The 16800-nt window shown below is 35.7% G+C and overlaps 1 protein-coding gene and 1 non-coding gene across 5 annotated transcripts in view; both read right to left on the bottom strand.

The window, feature by feature from the left end:
* Positions 1-752: 752 nt before the first annotated feature.
* Positions 753-916, bottom strand: LOC129061976 (U1 spliceosomal RNA). The gene has a single exon (XR_008528227.1). It is a non-coding gene; the product is annotated as a U1 spliceosomal RNA (small nuclear RNA).
* Positions 917-1562: 646 nt separating this feature from the next.
* The window catches only part of ITPRID2 (ITPR interacting domain containing 2), a 36441-nt gene continuing 21203 nt past the window's right edge, over positions 1563-16800 (bottom strand). For 2 of the 4 annotated variants that reach the window (XM_054562601.1, XM_054562603.1), the window contains exons 11-18: positions 14781-15992; positions 12681-12758; positions 12474-12601; positions 11913-12063; positions 10760-10825; positions 9605-10063; positions 3786-3903; positions 1563-2738 (exon numbers count right to left, since the gene is read on the bottom strand). In XM_054562601.1, coding sequence (XP_054418576.1) covers positions 3799-3903; positions 9605-10063; positions 10760-10825; positions 11913-12063; positions 12474-12601; positions 12681-12758; positions 14781-15992 — 2199 coding nt within the window. In that variant the 3' untranslated portion in view covers positions 1563-2738; positions 3786-3798. The remainder of the gene's footprint in view (positions 2739-3785; positions 3904-9604; positions 10064-10759; positions 10826-11912; positions 12064-12473; positions 12602-12680; positions 12759-14780; positions 15993-16800) is intronic. The other 2 variants (XM_054562604.1, XM_054562605.1) reach the window with 2 other exon arrangements.

Raw genomic sequence — 16800 nt, 5'->3', positions numbered from 1 at the left:
CCTAAGCTTCTTCAGTTTTCATGCTCCTCTTCCACTGGCACCACTTCCGTTTGGGCAGGTGAGGCGCATGGGCAATACATATCTTCAAGAATCTCCCAAACCTACTTTTTTCGTTACATTATTTTACATGTATTATTTTCCTTTTAAAAAGTTTAAGTATGTCATAAACCTAAAACTGCTCTAAAAATAGTCTTAAAAAAAATAGTTGTAGACGGCCAGCTGAGCAAATAGCCTTAACTGACGTAATGAATATTTTAACTGTTGCTGAAATTCACTGAATATTCTTAGAGGACTAATATGTACTTCAAGTTTGAGAAGCTGCCCCTTATTGACAATGGTGTATCATCATTCACAGTGACTCCTGAATTCCAAATCACCATTGTGAGATACTTTTTCTTCTATACCTTCTTCATTTAGCCTCTTAGCACAATATGCACAAGCTATAGACAACTTAGGTTTTTCAAAATATTCCTTTCATGATGCACATAGTCATTCAAACTGAGTTTATGCATTCTGGGTAATCTTTGCTCATCTTACTCACCACTTGAACCCTACCCTTTCCACTTTCCATTCTTTAAAACTTTACTCCAATGACTTTTTAGATTTCTCTGACCATCCAAGGATAGTCTCTCAAAGTTTTTACTCTTCTTCATCCTGTTCATTTGGTGCTTCCAAACTTACCCATATAAAAATATACCTGTCTTCCCACTTGGTTCATAGACCCTCTCTCATTCATTCCTTTTTTTTTTTCCTGGGAGAGAGGGCGAACGCAGTCCCCCACCACCACAAATTATGCAGTCAAGTTTCCCACATTTCGGGGAATCGCAGGTGTCAGCACAGCTGAAATTCAATGAATAAGGCTCACCTTGGGAAAACCATCTTTGTGATCACAGTACCTCCCCTTCCAGGTAAGTATCTCTCATTCTAGTTCCACAAAGCTAGTATGGTGGCTTGAATATAGCAGCTTTCAAAGGTTCAAGTGAACAAGATTTAAAATGGGAAGAGAAAAGATGAAACTCTTAATAATGCTGAAGTTCATTTTATTTGTATACTGTTAAGTGATTTGCCCATTGGCTCAGCCTTTTATTGCAACTGTTATCTCTCTTTTTGATTAGCAAATTCTGGGTATCTTGTATTGTCAGAAATGAACTAAAAGCAGCTACTAAGCTGAGTAAAAAACATTGACACCTATACTACTATCAATATAGGGTGTGTGATTTATCCATATCATTGCTGTTATTAGAATCAACTAGTTAAATTGCTGAATATTTTGACCAAAGAATAAGTTTTATTTTTTTATAGTTTACAGTATATTTTTAAAGAAAAGTTTTATTTGGCCTCAGATGGCAATCATTAAGACCACAGAACTAGGTGAGAACAAGAAGCGTCAGTATACTTTCTCTAGGGTGGTCTGGTCTAAACTGCACTTTGGCTTCTTCAGGAAAAGAGGCTATCAACCTATTAGGTTATATGCTGTAATTCTTTTGGACCTCATTTGTTATTCATCAAATCTAATCAAATTTCTTCATTCTGTAATTCCAGAAAAGAAACCACTAAAAACATTTTAGGCAAAATAAATACTTTATTGTTTTAATTTTTATTTTTTTTTAGAAATCAGCCTTTGTGTGATAATTCAAATATTTATAAACCTTTTAGATAGTTTTTCAAAGAATATTGTTAACACTTCAACCACTTCTGATTAAAATTTCACACAAAGAATATAATAGAATTCGAAAATTATAAATGCTAAAGGAATACTCTAATAACATTTGGTTGTTACTTTACATATTTATTTAACACATTTATAACCAAATAGGAAACTATCTTCCTCTTTTTTTCCATAAAAAATGAACAATTCTTAATGGTTGAAACTGAACCAAAACCATCTATTATAAGGAGAGCAAATCTAAATTACTGCCATTTTGAAAAAAGAAAAGCTTATTTATTTCTACCCATTCAAGTCACAGTCCCCATTATTTTGGCAATTCTCTACTATTTACTCTAAAAGATAGAAGAATAAACACCTCCTTATAATAAAGAAGTCTGGACAATGCAAAAAGTACATAGTGTTTAATATAAGGCACATTTCCAAAAGAAAAATACTACATAAGCAATAATAAAATTACATTTGTCTTGGGTAAAGTAACAATGCTTACCTACAGTGTAAGAACATTAAGTAGTTGTAGGAAACCTCCTATGAGAATTCTATCTTACTGCTATTAGTAACTTCCTCAAGAACTAAGAGTAAATTTTCACAACAGAACAATTTTTCTTCTTGGAAGTGACACTAATTAACAGCAGTAGAGAGAAAATCATTATTTGTTTCAAGCTCTCAAAAAATGAATCAGTTATTGCACAGTAAATACCTCATAGAGGTCAGTGTTTAAGAAAGCTAGTCTGAAGAAATATGTTATTTATACATTGGTTAAGTCTGGAAGTTTTCAAGTTTTAAAATTAATTCTACATAGGGAACTGATTGGAAAATATTGACATACAAATAAATATTAGGCTTTTCAAATGGCTACAGTTTTGATATTTAAAAAAGAAATAAAGTAAGCAAAGTGCCTAAGTTTCTATGTATGTTTTTTTTAAAGATACGCATAGAAGAAATAAACATTGTACACTGTATAAAGCAGCCCAGCTCAGCAGCAAGTATCTTCAGAAGCACAAATGACACCTCCACCAGTGTTTATCATTGATAACTCCAATATTACACCGCTAAGACGGTCCATGCTAACCTTAAAAAAAAAAGGGAACATTAGACATCTTTCAAATATTATTATTAAAAAGTTCTTTAAAAGTGAAATGAGAATATTCTCTAAATACATATTTATAAATGTAACATATAAATATAAATATATATATAAGCATATATACATATGAACAAGATCCTTTTTTGATCCCTATACATCTTCTCAAGAGTTCATTCTTTTATCCCTGGCTTTGAAAAAAACCCTGTTAGTTATTTTATGAAATAGTTTATAAAAATATTTTTCCTATTTTCTACAATGGAAATTACATATTATATTTTTCAAATTATATATTTGTTTCTTACATTCTATTGAATGAATATTTTTAGTTCTATTAAAGGCATTCTTCTACAGAAATGTATTACTGACTTTAGCATTCACTAAGTATTACTATTAATATATAGTTTATAAAATGTAGCTAGAGCTATTAGATAAAATTAAAGTAATTAATTCTAATAAATAAAACACAGAAAATAATTCTAAATATATTATGACATGACTAGATAGGGATCTATGGGATACATTTCTTTAAAAGACAAAAGTTTAGAAAGATACTAAGAATTTGTGGTTAATTCTCAAAATCGTGGTCCATAAACTGTACATCTGAATACTATTATAACCAATGCAATCAAAATAACACTCAGGTTTGAAAGTCCTGACATCCCCAATTCTAGCATTTATTTACTATAATAAAATTCCAGTAAAATGACATATGGGTGGAGCAAAAGTAGGTTTATAGTTGTGAGTATGGGAAAGTTTATTCTTGTGTTATTTATTAATTATTGTATTATTTTCTATACAAACTGTAAACCTACTTTTGCCCTAACCTCTCTTAGAGTTTAGTATTATAAGATTTGACATACATTTCAGAAGGGGTTGTCTAAGGTTTTCACACTATAGAATGATGTATTAGATACATTCTAAAAATCAAAATTTCATTTAAGAAACAGACCTGTGTGTATACTAAGAAAACAAAGCATTAAAAGCTAAGTATTATTTTACATTTATATAAACAAAGAAATTCAGTAAATTTACCTATTAATTCCATTTAATGACTATCTTGCTTAGAATTAGATGCTTTACTTGAAGACACTGCTGCCAAAAGTCCACTCACAATTTCCCGTCTGATTTCCCCAACAATAGACTCTTTAATCTAGAATGGAAAAAGAGAAAAATAAGAACTTAGCAATATGACTGTAACCCATTTTTGGTTTTCAAAAAAAAGACAACATAAACACTTAATTTCTGCAATCACCTAAACCATAAAGAAAACTACAACCTTCACGTGAACCTTCATGCAGAACAGAAAGGGAGGAGGGAATCACACCGTCTATCCTCAAGCCCAGATCTGATTTCTAGCTCTGGTCTACCATAAGTTCAGACAGCTACATTATAAAATATCACATTTAAGTTGAGAATATTAGAAAATGTTATTTTATAGATTAAAAAAACTTCTATTAAGCAATTTGCTTCATGATACAAAATAACCTCGACTAAGTGTTAGGTTCTCTTTTATGTTTTTATTAATATCCACCTTTGTATGATAATCAGCAGGATGGTCAACTGTTCTCATCGTTAAGAAAACCCATTAGTGGCAAAATAATATACAGGTATGCTGTCTCTTTACACCAACTGAAAGTGTATCTAAAGAAGTTATATATTGTTCTAATGCAACACACAGGTTTTAAGTAGAAAGAAATGATTATTTATTACAATTTATTTTAAAACATGAAAATCATTCTTTAAATGACCATAAACTCTAAAGAAATAAATTTTTCTTCAGTCATATGGTATATTTGTCACCTATCTGAAACTTATCGTTGGAAAAGGCAAACAGACCTGGAGGCAATGACAATTCCATCAAGATTTTCTTCTCCAGATACCTGAACACTACACAAGCCTATTGTGCCCTTTTCTCTCTTATGATATAGCATCACATCCAAATAGCTCTTTGTGAAGACTTTAAATGTGTATTTCCTGAAATAAACTGATAATGCCTTCCTAAATTAGCACTTGAGACACTCTCTCAACCAGCTTTTAAAAATTCTACATTTCCACAATTTCCTGTCAGCCTGATCTATTTCCTAAAATGTTTCTAAGTACATCCTGAACACATTTCAATTGAAGTCTTTCCAAAAATGGCTCTGCATTAATCTGTCATGCAAAATTGGTACATAATACACAGATTTATACATTAAGTATACAAAGAAATAAATGTTCCTTAGCTCCCAACCACCTGCATTTTAATATATTCAAATAAGTAAAAGCTTCTCATTTTACCTTCTACCAGTACTTTTAAGCTTTAAACATCATAAAAGTTTGACATTCATAGCACTTCGGGTCATTTTTTAAACTCTATTGCTTATGCTAGGACAGCTGCCCCAATTTTTCCCCCTTTGCTCCCCTCCACCCAGCCCCCAACTCCCTCAGGCCATCCCTCCACCACTGCCCATGTCCGTGGGGCACACACACAGATTCATTCCACACAAATATCTGTTAGATACAAATATAATGAAAACCAGAGTCTCTCAGCCACAATATACAAGCAAAAACACAATGTGTGTTGAATCAGAACCACTGCAAATCTGTATTTACAAGACACAATTAACAGCATAGTTTCTCTGGTTCTGTTGTTCAATGCAATATGGCAATTTTACTAAATCTCCTCATTCTTGAACATTAAAAAATAAACTTGTCAAAAGGTATTAATTACAACCAAAAATGGATGCCAGCATATCTGGGGAGTACAGACATTGACTGGAGTGAAGCAGAAGACTCTCCACCATTAAGGATGTTATAATCTTAATGGGCACAAATTGAGTATTGTTTCATAAAATATTAAGAGGAAAAATAATTAATTAATTTACTAATGACATGAGAACAGAACAAATTTTGAAAAATGAGAGACTGCTTTGGGCTAGGAGATAATAAAAATTCTCAGAGAATGACAGACTTTCACACAGCAGGTCATGAAAAAGGAGAGAAGGTTTCAGAGCAAAGCGAGAACAGACAACTGGAGTAAGAGCGCCTGGGATGCGAGGGTGCAAATGGAAAGGAGTCTGGCTGACAAGACAGTCCCTGCCAGGGAGTGGAAAGAAATTAGAATAGAAAGGGTGAGGCAAGTGCAAAGTGTTTACGGTGTGATACTTCAGGGAGAGGATTGGGTGTCATTTATCAATGTATTCTGGCATAAAATAAGTGCTCAATTAAAGTTTACATGAATCGATGACAGCAAGTGAGACAAGGAGAGAGCACAAGAGTGAGAAACATTTCACACATAACAAGAAACAGAAAGGAGAAAAACAGAATAGTCCACACTAGCACTGAAAACAATAAAATGCCTTAACGATGTATTGAAGGAATTACTGTATGGACAAATAAATTAATTCTGAAGTTTCCTATGCTACAGAGAGGCTAGAAGGATTAGGAGTGAGAAAACTCTACTGGGGTGGGTGGTCAAGTTGCCTTTATGAGCACAATTTCCAAAAAGTGATACAGGCTGAAGACAGGGTATTAGAGATTAAGAAAGGAATGTTCACTGGCACTATAAACAGACTGATGGCAACCTGAAGTGTGGGGCAACAGAGCTTTTTAATACGCATCCACTGAGTGCCGACTTCAGGGCAATCATTATGGCAAGTGATCACTAACAGGAGTTGTAATAAGAACACAGTCAAGCTGGGTATTTACCAAAATACATGTTTAAAGCCTGTCAGAGGAACTGTAATGGAGATACTAAACGGCATGAATCAAGCCTAGCAACTTGAGTAAACAAAGAACAACTCTCTAAACAGAAAGCAATCTATGTTTACACTTTGACTATTTAGTACTGCTGAATCTGCTCCTGTGGGCATATGTCTGTTCATTCTATTAAGTAATCATTTTATTTATATACTTTAAAAAAACACACAAACAAGTAACTAAACAAGTTCAGGTCACTGATTACATACATCACAGATCACCTGGGCAAATTCCAGGAGACTGTCTTTTCCCCCCTACAACATATACACTCTGCATAGAACAGGGGTATCTTTAAAGTGACTGAATGAGTGTATTAAACATCTGTCTGAAAGGACTTCAATACTGTCCTTCAAAAGAAGAATCATACTGTACTAACACATTATAAATGAAAGCATTCTTTTTAAAACCTTTATATATGGTGAAATTATGGAAACAAAGACCTGACAGACATCATTGTTTTCATGCACCCATGAGTGCAGTAAGAAAACTTCCCTGAAAGTGTCTGCCAAACATGCTTAATCCTCACCTGCAAAACTGTTCAACCAGAGCTTAGAGCTTCCTTCCTGAATAGCAGCTTTGTTAATGGGGACAGGGGTCCAGGATTTACTGGGAAGACAGAATCTATTTAATTTTCTTGGTGGCTGATACAATAAGCTTTAAAAAATTGGAATTCAGTACCAAGTATATTTAGGTAAAAAGGTTATGGATTTGGAATAAATGGGATCAAAACTAATCTGAACTTTAAATATTCTGTAAACAAAATTTAACAGAATACTACTGCAACTAAGCTAATACAATATTAAATTATTTTTTCAAATTATAAATGGCACTGGACTAAATTATCAGTTAATATATGGTTTTCAAGTGCCTCAATATAGTTTATTTTATTAAATACACCGATGTCCTCTTTCACCTTGTTTGATCTATATATTTTGCTTGGTAAGTCATTCTTTTTTGGAGACAGTAAAAGGGTAAAATGTTAAGCCCAACTTCCTCCAAATTAAGCCAAATTCTGAATTAGGCAGTTTCTAATTAACTGGTTTAGCAACAAATTGTGAAGTTTTTGAAACATTTGCCTTGCATGTGAGTTTAAATGTCTTCAAATTATAAAATCTTCCATATTTAATGTGAGGTCCTTATAGATATCAAAGTAATTCTCTAGGACCAGGAGAACAATCAACTTTCTATATGCTATGTTCTGAGTCTTTGAATCAATGCTCGCATCCAGAAATGACTTACTCCTAGGAAATCACTTACGGCACACATCAGACCATTCATTAATGACTTTACAAATGAGGACTCCAGTGTGCATTAAAACTTTCAAACCAAAGCAAGCTAAAGGGAACAAAAATATCATACTTCTAAGGGCAAAAAAAAGTACTTTAAAACTTACCTCCTTGGTTAACAAGTAACAGTATGAAAACAATTACTTAATTTCACTCAAAAACTGATCTTTGACATGTAACATAGAAATAAAAATAGATGATAATCAGTCATATCTAACTGAGCAAGGTGCATATACAGAGCTGGATAAATGTTAGCCAGACACAACCAACTTACAAAAATAATTACACATGTAGGACAAATAACTTTATAGAAATAAGACCTTTTAAACTTTAAATTGGTATCTGATGTCAGGAAAAGAAATTACAAACATCCAGTCTCTTCTGCTATAACGCTTGTTTTGAAAATGTGATTTGTCTCACACATTACTAAAATATTAAGAAATGACTTGGTCCCCTTTTTTTAACTATACAAGCCCTGTCCTGAAGGCATCTAACTCTGCAATAGGAAAAATAGAGATGTTTATTGAAGAAGAAACAAGATACAATAAACATGGTACATAGGACAATGATGCCTCAGTCCCATTCGAGGTAGACACCTTGGGACCTCACACAGTTCTCCCAGTCACCATCAGCTGCCCCATCATATTTTCCTGAATCTCATCAATGGTCTGAAATCTCTTCCCTTTCTAAAGGTTATTTTAGTTTTGGGAAAAGCCAGAAGTTGTAGGACACCAAATTTGGACTGTAGTGTGGCTGAGTCACCTGGGTGAGTTGATGCTTTGCCAAAAAACTCTGCACAAGATGTGATGCATGCGCAGATATGTTGTCATGATGAAGCTGTCAATCACCAGCTACCTATAGCTGCAGCCTTCTGAATCATCCAAAGAGTTGCAGCAGAGGAATGTTCAAGCTTAACAGAAAATTTGATGCAGATTCATTGCTCTACTCAGTCATTTTGAATGCATCAGCCACACAGTACACATGCTCACTCAGTAGTGCCTACCGCCCCCACTGACTAGTACAGTGAAGTCATCATTGTTCGTACATGGGCATTCCTGTCTACTCTCCTTGGCAGCTAGGTTACATCAATGTCATGCAAACCATATCCATTATATTAACAATGGCTGGACTTTCTCTGGACAGACCTCGTACATACTATGCCCTCTTACTACCTGACCTTTGTGCCAAAGAAAAAAATTTTGCTAATTTTCTTAATTAAATTTTGACCTTCTACTACTCACCTTCCTAATTTTTTGTAGTCATTTGGTTACCAAGAACTATGATTAAATGCTTCAGGTTTGCACACTATCGTCCAGGGTAAACCTTTTCAATCTGCATTTCTATCACTGAGCAATTCATATAATCTCCATATTTGTCAATCCACTAAACCAAACAGATCAAATTATTGACACTTTTTAAAGTGACAATACCATTTTCTCATGTCAATTGACATTATAAAATGACATTGTAATACCCTGGAAAAGATCTAAATTGTAAGCCCTTATTAATATAAACATGGAAATAGAGCTCTAAAGAGTTTGCCATATGTTTATCTATTTCAAAATCTACAAACCCATTCTTCACCAAAGTGAGTAATACAGAATTGCAATTTCACTGTACTATGAAATTTACAGATATGCCATTACAAATATTTTAAAAATATCTTAATAGACATAAGCAGAACCAAAAGGAAGGTTAATTTAAAAGCTCTCTCAAAATTACTAAATACAGGAAATCAAAGGAATATCTTAGAAATAATTAATATTTAAATAAAACCTCCCCCAACACATATCACCAAATAAATTGTTAAGCATGGATTTTACTTACCTCTCGTATCACTTGTTGCAACTCATCTTGCTCTACATTTTTATGCATTTCTTCAGCAGCTGGAGTTAATGGGGTTTTTCCATACCCTTCTTCCACTTCAGATTTAGGTCCTACAGCTTCTAAGCCTTCTTCAGTTGCTCCCACTTCTTCAGAACTTTCCACTTCTGGAGGTGTCTGCAGAGAGCCTGTTCTAGAAGGAGCAGTTGGTGTTAGGGCCACTGATGCTCGGAATACTTTCTTGCGTGGTACCCGGTGGGTCTTGGGTTTGTGTGCTGAGTCACTAGACGGTACTCCAGTTCTTCTACTAGCATGAGCGGGACTAGAACACACAGAAGATGACTCTGATGTTGCTTGAGAGAAAACAGATTCTGAGCTTTCTCCAGGAGGAATTTCAAATCTCATTTCTCCAAGGCCCAATTCAGACTTCAGGTATGACTGTTCCCGCATCAGTTCAGTAACCTGGAGATCATAAAAGCTATAACTTCCTCTCTTGAAATCAAGATTGGTAGTTAAAAAAATTAAAATCCTAGCTGTATGGCTAAAAGTCACTTACTTATAAAGACAGGAAGGACTATAATTCATTCATTTAATAACTACTCAATTTCGTTTGCAATAATAGCAAAGAAAACTTAAATTCCTAATGAGATCAAACCATAAAATGTGTAAACAGAATATCTAGTTGGATAAAATTTTACTTGACACCACCTGGGTGTCCAAATTACTTGTAAGAGAGAGTAACTAGTGAAAAATGGAATAGCTACTTACAATGCTTTTGCCCCCAAATAAACTAATTTGTTTATTGTACAATAAAAATCAGACTTTTATTCTAAAAGTAGTCATCTTACAGGTCCAACTACCTAAAGGACCTAGAACCAAACTTAAAAGAACATTTCCCCTGGAGTAAAAATTAAATACTTTTTATGATGTAGTATCTCCTTTAGACCATAAGATAAATCAGTTATGCACTTAACTGGCTTTCTAATGGCCAAAGGTGGCAAGAGACTTTCAGAAATGCCAAACTCACTTCCAATCAATTTAAATAATTTATCAAGTTCTGTATTTAAAAGAAATATTTCATCTACACTAGGAAAGTTGTGTGTTTATAAAATGTTATATCATTCCCTTCCCCGGGGATTTAAAAGGAGAGAGGCTTACTGGTTCCATTACATTCAATGGAGAAGAACATGACAGGTTATCAGCGCTTCTACTGCCACACATTCCCTGAAAGAGTAAGAATACGTAAATGTGTGTGTAAATATACACACACACACACACACACACACATATATATATATATACCTTTTCAAACTACAACTGTTTTATAATAAAATAAATTAGCTAATTATTACCCCAAAGCATTCTTCTACGTCACAAAGGTCACCCTCAACTGTCATGGGATCCTTGTAAAATGTGCTATTATGACTGAAGGTGCATAACCTACTGTCACCAACATACATTTCTCAGAATAATGGCTCAAAACCTTCATGGGAAAATATATTCATTAATGCTATAGGATAGTCTTATTCTCTGCTATCCATACATATATGTATACACACACACACATTTCTATTCTACTGATTCTACTCCATATGTGCACATATATGTGTGTATAATCATCCATTTATTTATAACGAAATCAAATACACTGTTCAGGTAACAAAGAAAAAAAATAACTATTGCAGCATTTCAAAACAATATATTCTACAACTGCAAAGACACTGGCAAAAATAAGAATACAACTGTTGAAGGTCAAATTTCATTGAAAGGCACATGAGAAGTATAAAAAAGTAGTACTTTTATAAGTATAAACAATGTTTCTTTTTACTCCCTTGATGGTACCCGTATTCTGCCTTTACAAAGATCTCATTTGATTCCTTAAAAAGCATAATGAAAAGAATCCCAAATAAAGGAAAGCTATAAGAAAACGTTTACTCAGAGCAAGAGAAAAATACAGTGAAATACATATTTGTGTTCTTTGTAATTACATGCAGTAATTAAAATCTAAATGTCATCCATTATCCCACTATCATCTTCCTTTAAAAGCCCTAAAGTTCTGTACTGCTTATGATTCTCAATTATTAAAAATTGTTATTAAAATTTTTCAATGTATTTCTAAATATACTAAATATTTAAAAACATAATCACAACATGTACAGTCAACTCATTTGGGGGAAGGACTCCTAAACATTCTGCATGCCTCTAAAGCCATTAAAATAAGTTTTTAATTTCAGGCATTTGTTTAAAATCCTATGGAACACTATAAACAAATCCTCAATGAAAAGGGCAACGCCCATGACACCGTACATACCGCTAGTGCTGCAGAGCGGAAGGGAAAAGGACTGTGCCTGGAACGCAGCTGTTCCTCCAGGCCCAGCAAACGCTCCTCCAGCTGCAGTTCCAGGTCTTCAAGTTCCATCCGGACTGAACTGCGCAAACTCTGGAGCTGGTCAACTTCGTATCTATCAGCATGGTGACAGGCACAAAGTTAGAATAAAGTAGTCTCGGAGATTCAGCCATGATTGTCTCTCAGCAGCCATAAACAAGTAGTGAAATACCACGTTCTAGAAACTGGCACAATAGCAACTGCAATACATGTGACCTCCAGGACAATTGGTCTTTCTCCCTCTACCCTTTCTCACAAATATTCCAAACACTAAAAAGAGATGATAGCCACTGTCTTCCTGAGCACACTGAAGGCAAGGAAATTAACTTAATAAAACACTATGCCTAATTTTATTTACACTGGTTCACAAAACAGGTAAAAGGATGCACAGCAGTAGAAATAAAACCTAGCTGTGAAAAGAAAGTCGACAATGCTTTCTAGAATAAAAAATATTTTGAGTTTCACTATGACAAAATGAACTTTTACCTTTCCTCCTCAGTCATATGATGATAAACCATGGTTTGCTGACGCAACATTGCCAATTCTAAATCCATCATTTGTGTTCTAAACAAATTCAGGCTCCGCCTCATTACCTGGAGCTCCTGAAAAGTATTCTAAAACACAACATAACAAAATTATACTGCTGAATCATTCAAATTATTCTATGACACAATGATTTAAATAAGAACTTACTTCATAAAGAGGTAGAATGGATGATTTCTGAGTACTATATGGAGCAGCAGCAAGATCAGGTCCTATCATCATAGGGTACTTCAAAAAAATGAAAGTATGGTTACAAATCAATGTTACAGCGACCATTTCCAAATTATTTAAAGTGTTAAAAATTGAGGAATATGAGGTCCTCATCTTTCTCTTTGAGGCAAAAATAATAATAATAAAAAAGAAAACTTCATATTGTAAGCAAGAACCAAATAAATCTGTCCCTCATGTTGCCCACTACTCCTATCTCTTTCAGGTATGTCAGTTTATGTGCAACAAGGCTGAAGCAAAGGGACATGTATAATTCATCTGTCTTACAGGCCTTGCCTCTTGCCTTGAGAAAGTAGAAGAAAACAAAAATCAAAATTATAGGAGCAACAGCAAATCTCATTCTCCTGAAATAACAGAAGTACTGACTGGGATGACAAGAGCAGTAACCAATCATCACACTCATTTTTGGTCACTTGAGCACCTACTGTGTCATGATTTCCCACAATGAATAAAATAACATAAAAGGCATGCCCAGCCTTCAAGTGTTCTCACAGTGTGAGAAAGAAAGAAAATTGAAGTTAAAAAATTATTGTAATATTGGGGTGGAGGAGAGTGCTATGATGAAAACATACAAAAATCCAGGGGAGTATGCATTCCCAGCAGTGTTGATGCCTGAGCTAAGCCCTAATAGTAAACAGGACTTGGTCAGGCAAAGAAGGGCGGGGCATTCCAGGTGCAAAAAAAAAAAAAGTGGCATGTGTAAAAACAGATATCCAGGTAAGCACAGCTCTTTACAGGCCTGCACGTAGTCCAATAATGGTTAGAGCACACACATAAGGAATAAGTTTGGAGAGATAGGCAGAGCCCAGGTCATGAAGACTACCTGTCTACTTAGGTGGGAAGTGGAAATTAATTAGCTGAGTTATTGATGGGACACCAAAGAGGGCAAGACCACACCTAGAGCAGAAGAACAAGCTGGCCCAGAAAGGCACAGGTAAACAGGACCCTGGGAATCCCCAGCTTCACAATTACAGTTGAAAGGTTAAATGTCCCACTCACAGGTAAAACTAAATTTTGTGAGGAGGAGGAAAAACACCCACATTCTGGTTAGACCGAAAATCATTAGGAGATAACTATCATGAGGAAAAAAATCTGTATTTAAAAGAAGGTATATTTTACTACATAACTTAAAGAGTTATAACTTTAATTTTTACTTTCAAAGTAGTTTTCTGTCTACTGTTATCATGATAAGACATCTATTATATACATTCAAGGTTTCCTGACTCCTAGCTGAACTCTCTGATCATTGCATTACACTGTCATTTTCTTCAATTTCCTTAACTGTCTAAATGTAGGTAGTTAGAGAGCAAGTTAGAAAAGGAACATAAAATATGAAAGGCAAACTTAAGAACAAGTTATTTATTTTCAAAGCTTTTTAGGGGGAATTTTTTCCAGCCTAGTAACAGTGGAGAGGAATGACTTTAAAAGTGACAAGACACACAGACTATTTTTATTCAAATTCACATTTTACCTGTTTTTTTTTCCTTTTCTGGGGTAGTTTCAGCCTTTGAACCCAGTGGAAGCAGACTAATTTTGTGCCAGGAGACAGCATCAGGAGTCAGTAGGTGAAGAAGAAAGCTTAGTCAGAGAGCTACGAACAGAACCAGAACACACGGCAACACTGAAGCCAAGGGGATGAACACTTAGGAAAGAAGAGGTGGTGAACACTGTCAAATGGCAGAGAAAAGGAGAGAAGGTGCTTGAGAGGGAAGATTTTTTATAATAGGGACAACTTGACTAAGACAAGAGAGTGGAGCAGAGTTTATAGAAGGGAGGATACCTAATGGAAAAATCTCTTCTCTAGAAGGGAGATTATAAGCAGAGAAATTAAACTCATTCAGCCATAGTTGCAGCCTTTCAAGGGAAGAGTATAAGACGAGGGCAGGTATAGATAAGTTTAGGCATAAAGAAAAGGAAGCTGAGGAAGTTCATGTCTAATGGGTCTTAGATTCTCAGTAAATCAAGAGGCACTCAGATAGATAAAAGAAAAAAAAGAACATTAAGATATTCTTTTCCTCATACCTGCGATAGATTCTGCAGTGAATTCCTAATATCATGCAATACTCTTCGCAACTGCATTTCGATGGTAGAAGGAGGGTTCACAGAGCCCGCTCGGGAAGGGTACGCAGCATGTCTATGTGAGTAAGAACACCCGAAAGGGGAGGTGAAGGCACTGCAGGTGGCACTGGATATGTTGGGGACACTCCGAGTGCTCAGAGTTCTCATGTGCTCACACAGGGGCCGCTCCTGCCACTCTGAATGAAGAGAGTGAAGGGAGCAGGTGGACCGAGATATAGGTGCTGGAACATAAAATGAACAGGAAGGAGTCCTTTGATGATGACACTCCTCCAACTGGTTCGCTTCCCTCTGAGGGGCTTCTTCTTTGTTGACAGAGGATGGAGAGATGAAAATAGTGGATTTAACTAAAGACTGACCATCACGATCAATCACCTCTTTTTCTAATTTCTGTTCCTCTTCAGGTGTGTACTTGTAGGTGAAGGAAGGCGGACTGCATCTGGTCTCTTTTCCTGGGGACAAGCGAACATTGACAGAGGACACAACCCTTACTGGACTCAATAAGGTGGCTGGTAAAGACTGAGACCTTCTTAGAGGATAGCCAGCTTTTGCAAGTAAATACCTCTTTTTTAACAGGTCTTTAGATTTTATCAAGCTACGCCCTACTCTTTGATTAGACAGACCACAGATTTTCATTTGAGCTCTTTGCAAAGCTGTATTAACTCTGTCCACAGAAGAGGGAAGCCCAGTTATACTTTCAGAGCCCTTTTCACTGCATTTAGCTTCAACAGAAGCCAATGACTTAAGAATATGGTGTGTGGTATACTGGACAAATTCACAGTCAATGCTTTTATCCACATCACTTTCAGCACTTGCGTCCCTTAGCAGTTCTTCTGGCTGTGCTGCAGGTGAATCCTCTTTCATTTCAGTAACTTCAGGAACCTGATCCTCCGCACTACAGGCGGACTGTTCATTTCCTGTATTCTCAACGGTCTCACACAGGGGCATATCCCGGCTATCTGGCTTTCTTTCCTCGGCATCTGTTGCTGCCATCTCTCTTCCCTCCTGAGGAGGAACGAGAGACTCCTCCTCTGATTCATGAAAATAAGGCTGGTCCTGTACTGTGGGTGTGGCAAGGTTTTCACCAAATGAAGTGACTGTTGTCTCACTATCACAACTGTCAGCGCTGCTCCCCATGGCTTGCAACGAATCGTGAACCTGAGGAAGAAAAACAGATGGAAAGATGAAAAATTCAAATAAGAATAATCAACAAAATGCCAAAGAGATATGAAGCTTCTGTACTTTTAGGGTCTCCCATCTCTGCTGTGACCCTGGGGCTGGTCAAGACTGCTTTTACTTCCCCAGTCAGCAACCCTTTCAGTTTCTCATGAAGTATATTCTAGACTTTTACCATTTCCCTTAAATTCCGTTTTCAACACCCATCTTATTTTCTTCCCATTCATGACACTGACTCACAAAAAATGGACACTTGCTTAACTTTCTTTCCCAGCGCCTACAGATTTCCCCATCTCTCTTCCCATCACTCCCTCCTCTCCATTCTGAAAGGAAACTGTCTCCTTTATCAAAACTAATCCCTCCAACCTGTCCTTCTGATCACATGGACCAGTGTATTCCCCCAAAGTTTCATCCCAGATTTTTCGGCATCCAACTCTCTTCTCTTAGGGTCCCTTCCCTAATAACTTCCCTAAGTCATTGCCATATAAAAACAAAAAGACCTATCATCCTTAAGCTATTGTCCTTACTTGAAAAAATAGCGTTCCTCGCCTCTCTTCCTTATCACTGATTTACTCTCCAATCATGCTTTTCCCTCATGAATCCATCAGAACTATTCATTCAACTACTCAATTTCCAAACCACCAACTTCTCATCTTTGCACTCTGACAGTCACAGCTTTCCTTTGAAAAATTTCTCCTCCATCTTCCAATTTTTCTGTCCAGTGGATTATTCTTTCTGAATCTCCTTAGACATTTCTTATATGTCTACCCTAATGCTGTTTCTAAGGACT

This window comes from Pteronotus mesoamericanus, unplaced genomic scaffold (assembly GCF_021234165.1).
Source record: "Pteronotus mesoamericanus isolate MK-2021 breed Mesoamerican mustached bat unplaced genomic scaffold, CSHL_Meso_final scaffold_651, whole genome shotgun sequence".
Classification (NCBI taxonomy): domain Eukaryota; kingdom Metazoa; phylum Chordata; class Mammalia; order Chiroptera; family Mormoopidae; genus Pteronotus; species Pteronotus mesoamericanus.
Note: the sequence above shows the minus strand (reverse complement) of the source record. Positions and strands in the feature narration are given on the sequence as shown.